This window comes from Montipora capricornis, chromosome 1 (assembly GCF_036669925.1).
Source record: "Montipora capricornis isolate CH-2021 chromosome 1, ASM3666992v2, whole genome shotgun sequence".
Classification (NCBI taxonomy): domain Eukaryota; kingdom Metazoa; phylum Cnidaria; class Anthozoa; order Scleractinia; family Acroporidae; genus Montipora; species Montipora capricornis.
In genome coordinates, this window is record NC_090883.1 from 49,179,569 (window position 1) to 49,197,068 (window position 17,500).

At 37.5% G+C, this 17,500-nt stretch overlaps 1 protein-coding gene and 1 pseudogene across 1 annotated transcript; both read left to right on the forward strand.

Annotated features, from left to right (window-relative positions):
* Positions 1-1,804: 1,804 nt before the first annotated feature.
* On the forward strand, positions 1,805-2,972 carry LOC138015940 (uncharacterized). Its single transcript, XM_068863071.1, has 2 exons — positions 1,805-2,156; positions 2,572-2,972. The coding sequence occupies exons 1-2, from the start codon at positions 1,805-1,807 to the stop codon at positions 2,970-2,972; spliced, it is 753 nt and encodes a 250-aa protein (XP_068719172.1).
* Positions 2,973-3,000: 28 nt separating this feature from the next.
* Positions 3,001-17,263, forward strand: LOC138015948 (uncharacterized; annotated as a pseudogene).
* The last annotated feature ends 237 nt before the right edge of the window (positions 17,264-17,500 follow it).

Sequence of the window (17,500 nt, forward strand, 5' to 3'; positions counted from 1 at the left end):
ATTTACGGTCTTAGAATAAAACTTGATTACTGTTGAATTTAATAGAAAATGGCGCAATAACACAGGATATTTGTTCTATTTACAGTCTTACAATAAAACTTGATAACTGTCGAATTTAATATCGGACAGTCATTTCTGAAGCATCTTAAGGTACAATCGTAGAATCGGAAGAATCGGAGAATCGGAGAGTGAATTCTGGAGAATCTTAAAGGTACAATCGTAGAATCGGAGAATCTGAGAGTGAATTCTGGAGAATCTTAAGGTACAATTGTAGAATCGGAAGAATCGGAGAATCGGAGAGTGAATTCTGGAGAATCTTAAGGTACAATCGTAGAATCGGAAGAATCGGAGAATCGGAGAGTGAATTCTGGAAAATCTTAAGGTACAATCGTAGAATCGAAAGAATCGGAGAATCGGAGAGTGAATTCTGGAGAATCTTAAGGTATAATCGTAGAATCGGAAGAATCGGAGAGTGAATTCTGCTTTCTGAAACATATTTTTAACGTAAACTCTCAAGGTAAAATCATCTTCAAGGTCTTAAGGTAACATCGTAGAATCGGAAGAATCGGAGAATCCGGCAAAGATTTCTGAAACATCTGAAAGTACAATCGTAGAATAGGAAGAATAGGACGGTATATTCGTAAAACATCAAAAACTGTAGTGGTTAAATCGGATAATAGTACCCCTAAATCGGTGTATACTATTCTACGATTTAGCCATAATCGCACTGCTTTCCCATTTTTGTGACTGCTTCATTCGTGAGCTGTTAGAAATGTTGTATGCTTCATTCTCAAAGAGTGGCGGCTAAAATACCGATACATGCCGGCACGAACAACTATAATCGTCGTCCACAATAGCACTCACAACAATTGTTGTGACTGTTTCATTCGTAGGTAGCGAAATTATTAAATACCCTCACAGCATGCTGCTCAGGAATGTTGTATGCGATATGTGCATGAACAACCACAAACTTCGTAGCACTTACAAATAAATGGGTGAATAATGCATCAATCAATTCCAGCGGTGCCCATCCCCCCCCCCCCCCCCGGGCAATTGCGGGGCATTTGCTAAAGTTGTCAGTCCCGGGGGTGGGGCATTCGCAGTTTTATTGCGGCCCGGGGGCTGGGCATTAGCCTACCCCGGCGCGACCCCCGGGCATTTGACACACGTGTTTTCGAATTAACATGGAGGAGTTTATCGGAAAAGACGAGGCTTTCGTTAAAGACTGGCTTGTCCGTCACGGACTCGAAAAACTTGTGGATGTTTTTTAAAGGTATGTTTGCTCAATTTTAGGTATTTCTTCATTTATACTTGTAAGCATATGAATATATAAAAGCGACAAGTGAACTAAGATCACAAAACAATCACTGACATGAAGACTGCGTAAACACGACTACTTCGCATTTTGCAATCAAAACTAGCCTAGCAATTTTTAAATTCATGAAAGCGGAGTGATATGAAATACTGAAGGGTTGCGAATTCAAATGATGCGATCTTCAAGACAGATCTTGCGAGCGTAAAATCCGATGAAAGATCATTTAAGATGTCTTGATTCTTGACAGACAAAGTAGCCTGCAAAATACAGGCGCCTATTGGAAGGCGACGATCCCGGGGGCGGGGCACTTGCCCTCTTTCTTCGTCCCCACCCCGGGGCATTTACACAGGTTATGTGTCCCCACCCCGGGGAATTTGCCAATTTTTTTTTTTAAAATGCTAATGCCCGGGGCACTTTAACATCCGATGCAGATACAACATTACTCCAAACAGCCTGAAACTACGAACCTGTATGAAAGGTGTTAAGACCATGAAGATTATTCATAATGCCGAGAAGAAACTTCTTCAGGAACGAATAAGACAATGCGACTTTACGATCAGAAAGTACGAGGAGAGCGTAAAAGAACTGAAATCAAGGGTACAATCCAAGGTGTCAACAGAGATAAACAACCAAATTCTAACTCTCTTTGAGAAAACACATTCGTCGCACTTTGAGATGGCAAAGAGCCGCCAGAGGCAAAAGTTTGACCGCCTACTGAGTAAAGAAGAAACTCGATCACCGACGACAAACATTGGAGATACCAACATTGATCAGACAAAGTGGGTTATGAATCTATCTGGCCGCCCTCTTTCCGATAGTGAACGCTCGGTTCTCATGAAAGGTCTGAATTTTAGCGTAACTCCATCAAAGATCCGTGGCAGCCACTGAACTGGCCTGTAATCAGCTAAAAGATAAAAGCCAAGCCGAGAGCCTATGAAATGAAGTAGTTAAAATCGTAAGCAAGAGCAAACCCCCAAGATCAAACATCAGCAGAGCTGAAAGGGAAGCCATTAAGGCTCTGGCGAAAGACGATTCAATTGTAATCTTACCAGCGGACAAAGGGCGCACTACGGTAATCCTAAACAAACAAGATTATCACAACAAGGTGAAGGCTCTTCTAGACGATACCAATACGTATGAAAAACTGACATCTGACCCAACCAGAGCCATCAAAAACAAACTCATTCAAACCTTGAAGGAGTGGCGCAAAGAAGAGAGAATCCCTAATTATCTTTAGAATCAACTGTACCCCACAGCAGAGAATGTCCCAAAGTTCTACGGGCTCCCCAAGATTCACAAGAAAGACGTACCGCTACGGCCAATAGTTTCGAGCATTGGCAGCGTGATGTACGATACTGCCAAGTTCCTTGCTAAGATTATGAAACCTCTGGTTGGCCTCAACAGTCATCACATCGTCAACAGTGAAGACTTTGTCAACAAGATCGCAGAACTTGAAGTACCCCCTGGACAGAAACTCGTTTCATACGATTTTTCCTCACTATTTATCAGCATTCCGATCACTGAAGCCATTCCAGTTGGTAGAGCCAAACTGGAAAGTGACCAGAGCTTACCGGATAGATGCCCGTTAGATATCGCCCAATTATCTGTTCTACTAGAGATGTGCCTCTCGAGCACAAAACTTCACATTCCTGGGTGAAGTCTACAAACAAAAGAAAGGAGCCGCCATGGGGTCTCCAATTTCCCCTGTAGTGGCCAATCTCTACATGGAACAGTTCGAGAGCAGAGCTCTGGACACCGCCCCCACCCCACCAACAAAGTGGTATCGATATGTGGATGACACGATGGCCAAGATTCACGAAAACGCCGTCGATTCCTTCTCAGAACATCTAAACTCCATTGACCAACATATCCAGTTCACTTCGGAACAAGAAAAGGATGGCAGGATTCCTTTCCTTGATACCTGTGTGAGTATTAACCAAGATGGTTCTACCAAGATCTCCGTGTACCGCAAACCTACGCACACGGACCAGTACCTAAACTTCCAATCAAACCATCATCTACAACACAAAAGAGCTGTGGTTAACACCCTGATGTTGAGAGACAACACCTTGGTTACGGAAAACGATGACAGAACTAGAGAAACACAGCACGTCAAGCAAGCTCTAAAAATGAATAACTATCCAGAATGGATGCTAACAATACCACATCCAAAATCTACAACAGAAGATACCGAAGAGCCTCAAAACGAGAAGAAAATCTATGCATCAACGCCATACATCAAAGGAATCTCGGAACGCCTGCAAAGAGCTTTCAAGTCACACGAGGTTACACTTATTCATAAACCCGTCAATTCTCTAAGATCACAATTGGTACGTGTCAAGGACACAACTGTCAATCTCAAGAAATGCGGTACTGTGTACCAGATCCATTGTGAGAAGTGTAACAAGGAGTACGTTGGCGAAACGGCCCGCTCTCTGGAAATCAGAGTGAAAGAACACCAATCAAGAAGTTCATCAGCTATTCACGAGCATTGTCGCCTGGAGGGCCACTCGGTGGACCCAAATAAGACAAAAGTACTATCAACCGAAGTTAACACCTTCAAACGCAGGATAAAAGAAGCTATTCAAGGGGCCCGGTTAACTATTGGTTTTCATCCTACTTAAATGGCCGTGTCCAAACTACTCAAATCGATAAACAAATATCTTCTAAAAGAAACGGTGCTAACAGGGGTCCCACAAGGCTCTGTACTGGGCCCTCTACTTTTCTTGATTTATATTAATGATATTTATAATTCTTTTAAGAAGCTTTCTTTCTATTTAATTGCTGATGACACAAACCTGCTGTATGCTGACAAAGATTTGAAGTGTAACCAACATCGAATTGCAGAAAGTCTGTGACTGGTTGAATGCAAATAAGCTGACCATAAATGCAAAAAAGTCCAATTTTGTCGTCTTTAGGCCATCACAAAAGAAGCTTAGCTATCAGATCAATATTAGGATGTACAATAATGCCTCAAATAGTGATACTTTTCTTGAATGCAAAGATTATGTAAAGTTCCTGGGTGTGCTCATCGATAAAAACTTAACTTGGAAGTATCATATTGACTACATTGCCTCTAAAATTAGTAGGGTTGTTGGAATTATATCACGATTAAGACACTCTGTCCATCTAAATACTTTAATCCAAATTTACCGTTCTCTGATTTTCCCATATACATACTCGGAATTGCTGTTTGGGGCCAAGCTGCACAGGTCTATTTGAAGAAGGTCTTTATCTTACAAAAGCGAGCTCTTCGGCTAATGTTCTTTGCTGGTAATAGATCTCATGCTATTCCTTTGTTTGTCTCTGCTAATGTCTTACCCCTCAATATGGTTTATTTTGGAACATTATGTTCTCTTATGCACGACATAGCTACCAATTCTGTGCCTCAGAATATCTGTGATGTTTTTACCTGCTCATCTGACTTTCATACATATAACACTAGATTTTCTGATGCTGGTAATTTATATGTTAATAAATCAAGACTAATAAGATTAATCAATTTTTACTTGCGGTACTTTGGTAATGAGGATGATTATGTTGATGTCTCTACGTTAATGTTTATATGTAATTTATATGTATTTTTTCTAATTTGTTGCTCATGCGCAGTAAGCGCATGAGGTATAAAATGCCCTCCGTTTCTTGTTTTCCGTGTCACATTAGTGCATGGAAATTTATGCTTGCATACATTTACCTACATGACTGTAACTTTACGTGTGGCGGGGGATCGGGGATTATTCAAAACAATTAATAGCTGCTGATCTTTGAGAACCTTAGAGCAGTTTTGAGCGAAATTGAGAATACCTGAGAAAAACTGATCCGACTTTTAGCAATCTGAACTGTTCTTAGAACTACTGTTATTGTATGGGCATGCAACGAAGTCAAAATGGGGAATTCTTTCAACAATACAGACTAGTCGTTGATATGCATTCTGTTTATTTGGTTGCAAAGGAATTTAGAGGATCCTTCAAGGTGAAATTCTGGTTTTTTGTCTTAATTTTGTTTTACTTAGAGGTCATTTATTTGCCAGTATTGAAAAGTTTGGTTCACATTTATGAAATGTAACAAATTATCATCTGTGGCTTTACAAAGATCTATTTGTATCGCTTTTACATTCCTGAGTTAATTCGACTCGCAAATGACGTACAAACAACCCAGGTCCAGGAATTGTTGATCCAACTAAAACTATTGCCGCACCATACAGTCAAGGTAATGTTGAAGTATTTGGTACGGCAAATGCAGGCACACAACGTATGACAATGTCTGTGTTGGCGCTTGTTTAAAATTTCAGGAATCCAATAACCTCTCCAGCTGACTTCGTTCAAATTATAAACATTGGGAATAATATGTATTCAGCTTTGTCACAATCATGCAAACAGGGACTCCTATCTAATTTTGACAGATTTGCCTGTTATGGTTATAACTTAAGCTACATTAATTATCACTTGACATACAGTGATAGTTATAGTGGTTTGCTAAATAGTGCACTGCCTATAATTTCAGACTTTCCTTATGTTATATCAATGTTAGCTGCCTTTGAATCTTTGCTCATGGGTAATTATCATGCATATATTTTAACACTTGAACTTTACACAGTAGCAATATATTGTCTGCCTAATGGGAGGTGTTAAATGTTTACTCTCATAGCAGAGTTTAATTAGGTATGGGATCCATTTGCAAAATGTACTTCAATGGAAATAGATTCATTAATGAATTTGGTACAACATTTTCAGAATATAAGTGCGCAAACATCTGTTACGTATGAGATTAAAATGTGTTAACATTATTAAAATGTAAAGCAACAGTGGAAGCATTGTTCATTCGATATATGTTCAAAACCAAAATTTTAGACCCTAGGAGCACTTAAATGATGTTTATCTTTGTTCTTGCAAAGAATGTTCTGCTGTGTCATTTTATTCTATTTGTTTTTCCACCTCAAAAGTCTTGTAACTATTGCACCTGTCAAACAGTTGATAGTGTCATTGTGAATGGAAGAGCAATTTATCAGAAATGTTACTCCCGCAAAATATGTTTTTATCTCCGATTTTCTAAAGAAATTAGACGTAGGCCGCTGGCCATGTAAAAGTTATTCATAGAGCAAGCTGTCAGGGAAATTTATCTTGTAATGTGGTTCCCAGTAAACAACAGCTTAGAACTGCCATTTTGGATAATAAGGAAAGCAGCACAGGCTTTTTGATGTGAATTTCTAGCTACTGCATTAGTTGTGTTTTCAAGTGGTACGCAAAGCAAAAGATGAGTAGCCACGTTTTTGTATACAATGGTTCTGAACCAAAAAATGTAACAAAAGTATTTTCAAATGTAGATTCTGTTATTGATCTCTTTTGTTCTATTATTCAAAGTAAATTTAATTGTTTTGAAACAACCTATGAGGTTGCATTTCTTACATGTTTATGTGAATTATCAAATATAGAAAGGAAACAAATAATAAGAAAGCATAAATCTACTTCAGAAATTGCAGCAAACTGGAAGAAAGAGGAGAGAAATTTACAGCCCAATGGACGTAGAGAAAAAATAAAAACTTCCTTCAAATTGTTTTGAAAAGTACAGGTCTATGGACCCATCGAAAAAAACCGACTCTTTCAAATAAAGATGAAAAGTATAGGTCAATGAACTCACACAATAGGAGCAACTTCTCTCAAATAGATTCTTGTAACACCTAATGTATATACCTCTTTTTGTGCCCTTATGATGGTACAACTAGCCAAGATGTTTTATATTGGGTGGACTTTTATCGCCATGGCCTGGTTTTTAACGTCATTTTGGTTCGTTCATTTACGCGGAACATGGCTCCAATCATCATTTTCATTTTTTTATTAAAATGATTTACATTTAAAGGATCTTGATATCAGCGGGCAAGTAAGAAATTTAAAGAAAACGACTAAACTTTTGAAATTGCAAGACATGTTTCGACAGAAACTTCTGTCATCTTCAGTTGATAATGTACAAAGCGTTAAGTTGAATTTATAAGTACCGAAAAAGTGCTAATTATGCCAGTAACAACAGAATGTACATAAAACACCTACAGAATTCCGAACAAAGTCATTGTCACGTTTTATGTACATTCCGTTGTTACAGGCATAATTAGCACTTTTTCCGTACTTATAAATTCAACTTAACGCTTTGTACATTAATCAACTGTCTTGCAATTTCAAAAGTTTTGTCGTTTTCTTTAAATTTAAATTTGACAAGAGGCTCTAAGTAGGCTATACTCATGCGATACCAGGTTATTTGTACTTTTGTTGACAGTTTAATAATAATAATAAAAATAATAATAATAATAATAATAATAATAATAATAACAACAACAACAACTAATTATTGTACATCACAAAACGAGGTATACATTACGTGTTACAAGAATCTATTTGAGAGAAGTTGCTCTTTATTGTGTGAGTTCATTGACCTATACTTTTCATCTTTATTTGAAAGAGTCAGTTTTTTTCGATGGGTCCATAGACCTGTACTTTTCAAAACAATTTGAAGGAAGTTTTTATTTTTTCTCTACGTCCATTGGGCTGTAAATTTCTCTCCTCTTTCTTCCAGTTTGCTGCAATTTCTGAAGCAGATTTATGCTTTCTTATTATTTGTTTGCTTTCTATATTTGATAATTCACATAAACATCTAAGAAGTGCAACCTCATAGTTTGTTTCAAAACAATTAAATTTACTTTGAATAATAGAACAAAAGAGATCAAAAACAGAATCTACATTTGAAAATACTTTTGTTACATTTTTTGGTTCAGAACCACTGTATACAAAAACGTGGTAACTCATCTTTTGCTTTGCGTACCACTGGAAAACACAACTAATGCAGTGGCTAGAAATTCAGGTCAAAAAGCCTGTGCTGCTTTCCTTATTATCCAAAATGGCAGATTTTTAAAAGCTTTTGTTTACTGAGAACCACATTACAAGATAAATTTCCCTGACATCTTGCTCTATGAATAACGTTTACATGGGCAGCGGCCTTCGTCTAATTTCTTTAATAGAAAATCAGAAATAAAAACATAATTTGCTGGAGTAACATTTCTGATAAATTGCTCTTCCATTCACAATGACACTATCAACTGTTTGAGAGGTGCAATAGTTACAAGACTTTTGAGGTGGAAAAACAAATAGAATAAAATGACACAGCAGAACATTCTTTGCAAGAACAAAGATAAACATCATTTAAGTGCTCCTAGGGTCTAAAATTTTGGTTTTGAACATATATCGAATGAACAATGCTTCCACTGTTGCTTTACATTTTAATAATGTTAACACATTTTAATCTCATACGTAACAGATGTTTGTGCACATATATTCTGAAAATGTTGTACCAAATTCATTAATGAATCTATTTCAATTGAAGCTGCAAACGGGTCCCATACCTAATAAATCTCTGCCATGAGAGTAAAAAATTTACACCTCCCATTACGCAGACAATATATTGCTACTGTGTAAAGTTCAAGTGTTAAAATATATGCATGATAATTATCCATGAGCAAGGAATCAAAGGCAGCTAACATTGATATAACATAAGGAAAGTCTGAAATTATAGGAAGTGCACTATTTAGCAAACCACTATAACTATCACTGTATGTCTAGTGATAATTAATGTAGCTTAAGTTATAACCATAACAGGCAAATCTGTCAAAAATAGGAGTCCCTGTTTGCATGATTGTGACAAAGCTGAATACATATTATTCCCAATGTTTATAATTTGAACCAAGTCAGCTGAAGAGGTTATTGGATTCCTGAAATTTTAAGCAAGTGCCGACACAGACATTGCCACACTTTGTGTGCCTGCATTTGCCGTACCAAATACTTCAACATTACCTTGACTGTATAGTGCGGCAATAGTTTTAGTTGGATCAACAATTCCTGGACCTGGGTTGTTTGTACGTCATTTGCGAGTCAAATTTACTCAGGAATGTAGGAATGTAAAATGTAAGCGATACAAATAGATCTTTGTAAAGCCACAGATAATTTGTTACATTTCATAAATGTGAACCAAACTTTTCAATACTGGCAAATAAATGGCCTCTAAGTAAAACAAAATTAAGACAGAAAACCAGAATTTCCCCTTGAAGCATCCTCTAAATTCCTTTGCAACCAAATAAACAGAATGCATATCAACGACTAGTCTGTATTGTTGAAAGAATTCCCCATTTTGACTTCGTTGCATGCCCATACAATAACAGTAGTTCTAAGAACAGTTCAGATTGCTAAAAGTTGGATCAGGTTTTCTCAGGTATTCTCAATTTCGCTCAAAACTGCTCTAAGGTTCTCAAAGATCAGCAGCTATTAATTGTTTTGAATAATCCCCTACCACCCGCCCCACGTAAAGTTACAGTCATGTATGTAAATGTATGCAAGCTTAAATTTCCATGCACTAATATGACACGGAAAACAAGAAACGGAAGGGCATTCTATACCTTATGCGCTTATTGCGCATGAGTAACAAATTAGAAAAAATATATATAAATTTTAAACATTAACGTAGAGACATCAACATAATCATCCTCATTACCAAGTACCGCAAGTAAAAATTGATTAATCTTATTAGTCTTGATTTATTAACATATAAATTACCAGCATCAGAAAATCTAGTGTTAGATGTATGAACGTCAGATGAGCAGGTAAAAACATCACAGATATTCTGAGGCGCAGAATTGGTAGATATGTCGTGCATACGAGAACACACTGTTTCAAAATAAAGCATATTGAGGGGTAAGATATTAGCAGAGACAAACAAAGGAATAGCGTGAGATCTATTACCAGCAAAGAACATTAGCCGAAGAGCTCGCTTTTGTAAGATAAAGACCTTCCTAAAATAGACCTGTGCAGCTTGGCCCCAAACAGCAATTCCGAGTATGTATATGGGAAAATCAGAGAACGGTAAATTTGGATTAAAGTATTTAGATGGACAGAGTGTCTTAATCGTGATATAATTCCAACAACCCTACTAATTTTAGAGGCAATGTAGTCAATATGATACTTCCAAGTTCAGTTTTTATCGATGAGCAAAACAAGGAACTTTACATAATCTTTGCATTCAAGAAAAGTATCACTATTTGAGGCATTATTGTATATCCTAATATTGATCTGATAGCTAAGCTTCTTTTGCGATGGCCTAAAGACGACAAAATTGGACTTTTTTGCATTTATGGTCAGCTTATTTGCATTCATCCAGTCACAGACTTTCTGCAATTCGATGTTGGTTACTCTTCAAATTCTTGTCAGCATACAGCAGGTTTGTATCATCAGCAAATAAATAGAAAGAAAGCTTCTTAGAATAATTATAAATATCATTAATATAAATCAAGAAAGTATAGGGCCCAGTACAGAGCCTTGTGGGACCCCTGTTAGCACCGTTTCTTTTAGAAGATATTTGTTTATCGATGAGTAGTTTGGACACGGCCATTTAAGTAGGATGAAAACCAATCGTTAACCGGGCCAGATTGCAATTCGCTACTATCCCGACTGCCACAAAACCTCCTTCAAAAACTTCAATATGTACAGAACTCTGCTGCCCGTTTACTATCATTCACTCAGAAGACTGAACATATTACTCCGTACTTAAAGAACTCCACTGGTTGCCTGTTGCTGTCAGAATTGAATTCAAGATTTTAGTACTAGTTATATCTGACATGATCATTAAATATGAACCGACCAGGTCTTTACGCTCTTCCTCCAAAAGACTCCTCGTTGCTCTCATTAGTTTACGGAAAACGAAGTTTACCGAAAGGAAACCGAAAATTTAAGCTTTGAGATGCGAGTTTGGCGCTCCTTAAGCTTTAGGATCATTTGCAGAGGGCGCCGTTCTGTTCAGGTAAGTGAAATTTTCACTCACTGAAGGAACATGTAGATTTTACCTCCAAAAAGCTTTGTACTTGCTTCAGTGTAAAACACAGGGAGTAATTTGACATCACCTCAAAAGTCTGAAGGCCAGAACCCTTCTCTCCGAACATCTAAGCTTTGAGATGCAAGTTTTGCCGGGCCTTAAGCTTTAGGACCATTGGCAGAGGGGGACGTTCTGTTCAAGTGAGTGAAATTGGCCGTATTTATACTAGCGGACGTCTAAGACGTCCAGACGCATTAAACGTCTGGCCGTATGTGCGACTAATATAAATACGGGACTCACTTAAAGGAGCTATGTAACAGACTGCGCATGTGCGCGAAGAAGCGTTTCATCTTGAAAACGTTCGCCAACTTTTTCAAGTTCTGCGGGTGATTCAATATCAAGAGTTTATCGTTTTTTATCTCAGCCATCCGTTAACAGTTCGTATAGTCAGACGTTCGTTACTATTTCACAGCCTTCTTAGAAGGTTCCTGTGTGTTTTTGTTTCAATTACTCTGGTCAACGGCTTATTTGAGGTCAACTGTTTGCAGTTAACAAAATGTCCTCTCATGGAGGCCGCCGATCAGGAAGCGGCCGCAGGAAAATCTTCGCCAGCCAGTCAGCGAGGCTTCAGTTTTGGCGAAAGACTCATAAAATGATTTCGTTGGATGGAACAATTTTTTCATCTTGGGTTTCTGCGAGGATCAAGAGCGGATATCACAACGATTCCATGTTTGCTGCCCATCTTCTATCGCTCGAGAGAAGAAGAAGGTACATGCATAAAATGTCTGTTCAGCCGGTCTGCTAGCGGTCTAATTTTGAGTTAATCAGTTGTTTTGAATGTATGTATCTATTTTCTTTTATAGGGAAATTGCATCAACCGTTTGTAAAAAAGAGGGGCATCGTCCATAAACCTTCCTTCCTAGTCCTAAAACTGAAAGGCCCAAAAAAGATCAAGAAATATCTGTACTTCCACATTCTACGCTATTCTATAAGAGTGAAGTATATTCCTCTCTATATTGAAGGGCCACTGTTGTCATCCACTCCTTTGCAAGAATTATCTGTACCAGGACAAGAAAAAGTTGATTATTCTGTTGTCACTGTGGGCAATGATAATTCGAGGTGAGTAAGCATTTATTTCTTGTTTTGAATAACTTTCTAATGCGGCTTGAAAACTGGGTCTGTAAGGGAACCTCTATAAACAAGTGGTATGAGTTACATTTATAGTTCCTTGCTGGTTCAAAGTTGTTTATTTTATCTCCTGTTTAGTGATGTGGATGTGGATGTAACAGGAATTGCTGTTTCAGAGTTGTCAACTCGTAACGTTAGTTACAGTGTTCTAAATGACTCAGTAATAACGATTGATGATGCAGACAAGTACCAGGATACTGATGAGTCCACACACACTGACTCATGAGACAGTGAAAGTGATTGTATGGAAAGAAATTCACCTACAGTATGTATTGATTTTGGTTATTGTTTATTTGTAATGTGGCACTTATTTTGTTGCGACTTTGTAAGAAATCCACGATAAAGTTTTTCTATTCTGTCTCAAGTATTCAGTGCTTTCGATAAACACCGACAGCCAATGAAACTTGTTTACTGCTCTCCTCAGAGGAGTCGGCAACTTTGGACCTTAAAACTGAAGTAACTATGGAAAAACTCGTTCAAACCTTGTTGGTACAGTAGGTTACTCTACTTAAACCAGCTTTCTACTGTACTTCAAAAAGCAATGCTTTATCTGGGTCTTGTACAATATTGGCATCTGAGGTTAGTGGGCATCATGATGCTAGTGAATGTTAATTCTCACTAGCCAATATTATTACGGTATTGAAACTGTGTCATGTGAGTTCAAGTGTGTCCCACTTCAACAGTCAAGGAGTAAATGGTAATTGAATCAATCAAGGAAGGAATGTGAGCATCACAACTTTAGAATCAGTAGCAAAGTACAGTATTATTATTCTTTAATTTCTTTCTTGGTTTAAAATTTATTTCCCTTTGTTTGAAACTCATTATCATACACTATCATACCAATAAACAAACAAAATAAAAATTTAAGCCAAGGAAAAAAATGAACCACAACATATAAATCCATTGCAAAGCTTTTACTTTCAAATTGGCTTGCAATGTAGTGTAAGTGTACCAAACAAAACCAGTAATACAATAATTGTAATCACTGAATGGTCTAATATTAATTTTGTTTTGAAAGTGTTTTTTTCAGTGTACAAGAAGCCTTGCAGGATCTAGATGATCACATTATTGATTGCGAGAGTGCAATTAGCGACAGTTCTGAAGTATATGACACTGGGTAAGTTTGTAAGTTAACATGTTGTTTCCGGGAGATAAATCTTATGACTAAGCAAGTCAAATAGAACTTGTTATAATAGTGTGTATGGTGTGATCTGATCCAGTGGAGGGCATCACATTTGGGTGAAGATATTGGCAGTCAATACAGCTCGAGTGATTCTAAATCAAAGGCCAAAGGATAGTGAAACACAATCAATTACTAATTTTATTGATACCAGAAGACAAATTAACCAAAAAGAAACATTGGCATTAATTAAAAGGTATTCTTGAATTATCTGACCTTCTAGATCTGACATAGAAGATGAGGAAGAGATGAGTGACCAAGATGATGACAACGAGCTTAGAATTGAAACAGATTCAGCCTCAAATCCTGTTGAAAGAACTGAAGCTGATCTGACAATTGAATTGCCAGTGCAAGATTGTCCTGTTTTATCTCAAAACCCTGCCATTGTTTCTCCATCAACAGCGCCAGCTGCATTACCCATGCCTTCTGTTTCTAGCATTCCCACTGTGCCCATACAATATCCCAAGCTTAGTAGGCTAGAGGAGCAGGGTACCCTTAAGGAAGAAGTCTCACTGGTCCAGGATACCAAAGTGATTTGCTCACTTGATTTGTTCTAGGATCTCTTTAAGTATTGCCGTCAACCTGGCTGTGCTGATCAAGCAATCATTAAACACCACACTAATGGTCCTACTTTGATAGTCAACTGGAAGTGTTCATCATGTTCAAAGTTTACATCATCAAAAGATGTAAATGATATGTATGTAAATAACCTTCAAACAGCTGCTGCCATCCTGCTATCAGGGAACAGTTTCTTCAAAATTGAGAAAATGGCTAGATTTATGGGTCTGTCCTTCTTCTCAGATGCCACATTCTACCGGGTGCAGAGACTGTACCTGATACCTGTTGTTAATGAGTGGTGGTCCTGGCAGAGGGAGCAGATTGTCAAAGATTTTATTAATAAAGAAGTGATTGTCTGTGGTGATGGCCAGTGTGATTCTCCTGGGCATACAGCTAAGAATTTATGTTATTTCTTGATGGAGCTGGTCAGTGGCTATATCCTGGAGGTTGAGGTGAAGGACAAACGTCATGTTAATTTGGTGTCTGTTAACATGGAGAAAAGGGCATTACAGAGTGCGCTTCAGCGGCTTAAAGGAGTCTTGAATGTTGTTGAAATTGTCACTGATGCCTCTTCAACGATAAAAAAGTTGATTGGTAAGATTAAACAAGCAATACTCAACCATGTTTATCACTCTTACTTTATTTTGTTAACTGCATTATGTTCCTCTACACGATATTGCATCAAAAACTCATGGCTTGCAAGCACATTCTATGTCACTCGATTCTGTCTGCATGGCTGCCCTATTGTCCTTCGGCAAAGTGTTCGCTGCTTGCTTTCCTTTACATTGACTAGTTTTTTCTTGAAAGAAATAGACTGTTATTCAAGTTTGGCATCCTTTTGCAGGCCATAATCTAAAAAGAAACACATAGCACTAGTTACTTTCCCAATTTGTGGTTTTTGTTCTTTTTTAGCTGACGAGTTTCAAGGAGTGTTCGACAGTCTGGATGTGTGGCACAAATCAAAGAGTATAAGGAAGTGCCTGGCAAAGGTAATATTTTCTCCAGCAGGCAATCAATTCTTATGGCAATGTTGGTATTATTTGAGATAATAACTGTCTAACTACAGGAAAAATTATTTCATGGTTAGCAGAACACTTTTTACATTGTCGATACTATTCTTTGCTGACTCGATACTTATAGGTTGGAAAATTAAAAGACATGGACAAGATAAAGGATTGGGCAGATGACATAATCCTGCATTTCTGGCATTGTGCAAGCAGCTGCAAGGACACGGCAACAACCAGTGACGACGAGGCTGTTGAAATCATGAAGGTAGTCATACTGTTGCATACAAGTTTCACCTCTTTCACATGTCGGCAGTGACAGTCTTCCTTAGAATTAAATGTTATTGTAATATATATTTTTTTGCTTAATAGCAAACATATAGCAGCCCAGTCGAAATGTTTTGAATTAGTAGGCAGGATATCCAAAGTACTAGGCAGCAAAGGCAAAAACTTGTGTGGTTTTTCTTTTGATATTACTAAACCCACACAATTTGAGTTCTGAGTAGGCAAAAGAATAATATTCCACTGGAAGCGGCAAAATTGTCAACTACCGGCTCATTTTTACTAGGCTGATAAGTCTCTTTTGTTTTTTAGAATAAATGGATAGGACTTCTGCATCATGTGTGTGACGAACATGACTGGGTTGGAGGTAGTTGTGAACATGATGAGTTACAAGAACCTAGCCTTCCATGGTTTGACCGCAGGGATAAGGACTTTGAAGCGCTTCAGAAGATCATTTTAGAACCTCAGCTCCTTGCAAGCTTCAAATCTTATGTTAGATTCAGGTAACCAAAAGGGAGGCTTAGAGTGTTTGACGTACATTGACAAATGTCATTTTAATGTTTTAAAGATAATAGTACATCAAACAAGTCTTTTTATCCATTTTTCAGACAACACGTTTATCAAAAAGCAATATTTTTTACCAGATTAGACATGTCTTGAAGTCAGATTAGACAACAGACATAAGACAAAATGTAGTTTCCTCCTTTTTAGTGTTACAACTAAAATGTGATGTAAAGTTTGTTTAAAGGTAGGATTGACAATTAGCAAGTAAATTATTCACTTTCAACCAAATTCTCGTCTGGTCAGAACTACATGTAATGCATGTAGAAAAGGAAAATTATTCTTATAATTAAGGATTTGCAAGTTGAAGAAATTCATTACTTAATTAATATTCTATTAACAATAAATTATTGTCATTGATTATCATTTGTTTGCCCCAGGCATACCGGAAGTATCGAGTGTGCTAACAATCTTTCACTGGCATATGCATCCAAAAGATGTTCATACAGGTTTGTGATTACCGTTGTTTACATTGTTACTCAATACTATTATTTCATTTCTGTTTTCCATTCTATATTCAAATCAGGTGGCACATATTCTCCATTTCTAGCCTTCAGTAAATAACACAGTTACCTTTCAAGATTTCTAGCGGTACTTTGATTTTAACTTTGCCTTACCATAGGGAATAGAGATAATTACTGGAACACAATAAAATGAAAGGAAGTTTAGACTTGAAACTGCTTCTAAGTTAAGAGGTCATTCGGTATCTGGCAGAACCAATAAAGGGATGATTTGGTGCTGCAGTCAAAGCAATTTCAAATGACTAGAAACTGGAACCTATGAAATGCTCGCTCTTGCCTTTGAAACATCTTCAATTTTTTTCCTGTTTCTGCACTATCCAATAAAACTTTTCAAAGTGACTGTAAATTAATGTAAAGGCTGACCAAATAATAACTGCTATAATATTATCTTTGTTGCAGTTACAAAGTGTACAAGGCTCGAAAACAGCTCGCAGCCATTGACTGGAATTTCCATCTAAACCAAGAGGCTGCCACAACAAAGTCTGGAGAGCAAATAGTTACAAGGAAATATAACCAGAGAACAAAGGAATGGGATTCAAAAATTGTTAAAGTGAAGAAAACTTATAACTACATGCCTGTCATGATGGCCAAGATCCTTCGCCTCAGAAACGAAGATGTGGACATCGTCACGCGACAAGTGTCCCTAAATGAAAGCGACCCAGCATTGCTGGCACCCACTATTGCTGACAAACCGCCACCTCCTTCAAATGAGCTATTTATTGGACGCAGGAGCAGATTTAAGAATGCTAGTAATGCAGGCAGTTCAGAGCCAGAGGAATCTTCAACTGACGTGATTATGTATGGACTCTAACTGTCCTGTTCAGACTAAATAAGTTATGTAGTGGCTGAGAATTGAAGTACTGTGGTTCAAATGAAAGGGTAGAGGAGATCATATTTTGATGATGAGATTGAAACAAAAAATGATACCCAGGGGTTACAAAGTTTTTTGTAGAAGACACAATGTACATAAAGAGTTGCAAAGCAAATATACACTTTTATTTTTACAATCAAATACCGAGATCAATACAATTCAAGCACATTTTGATGT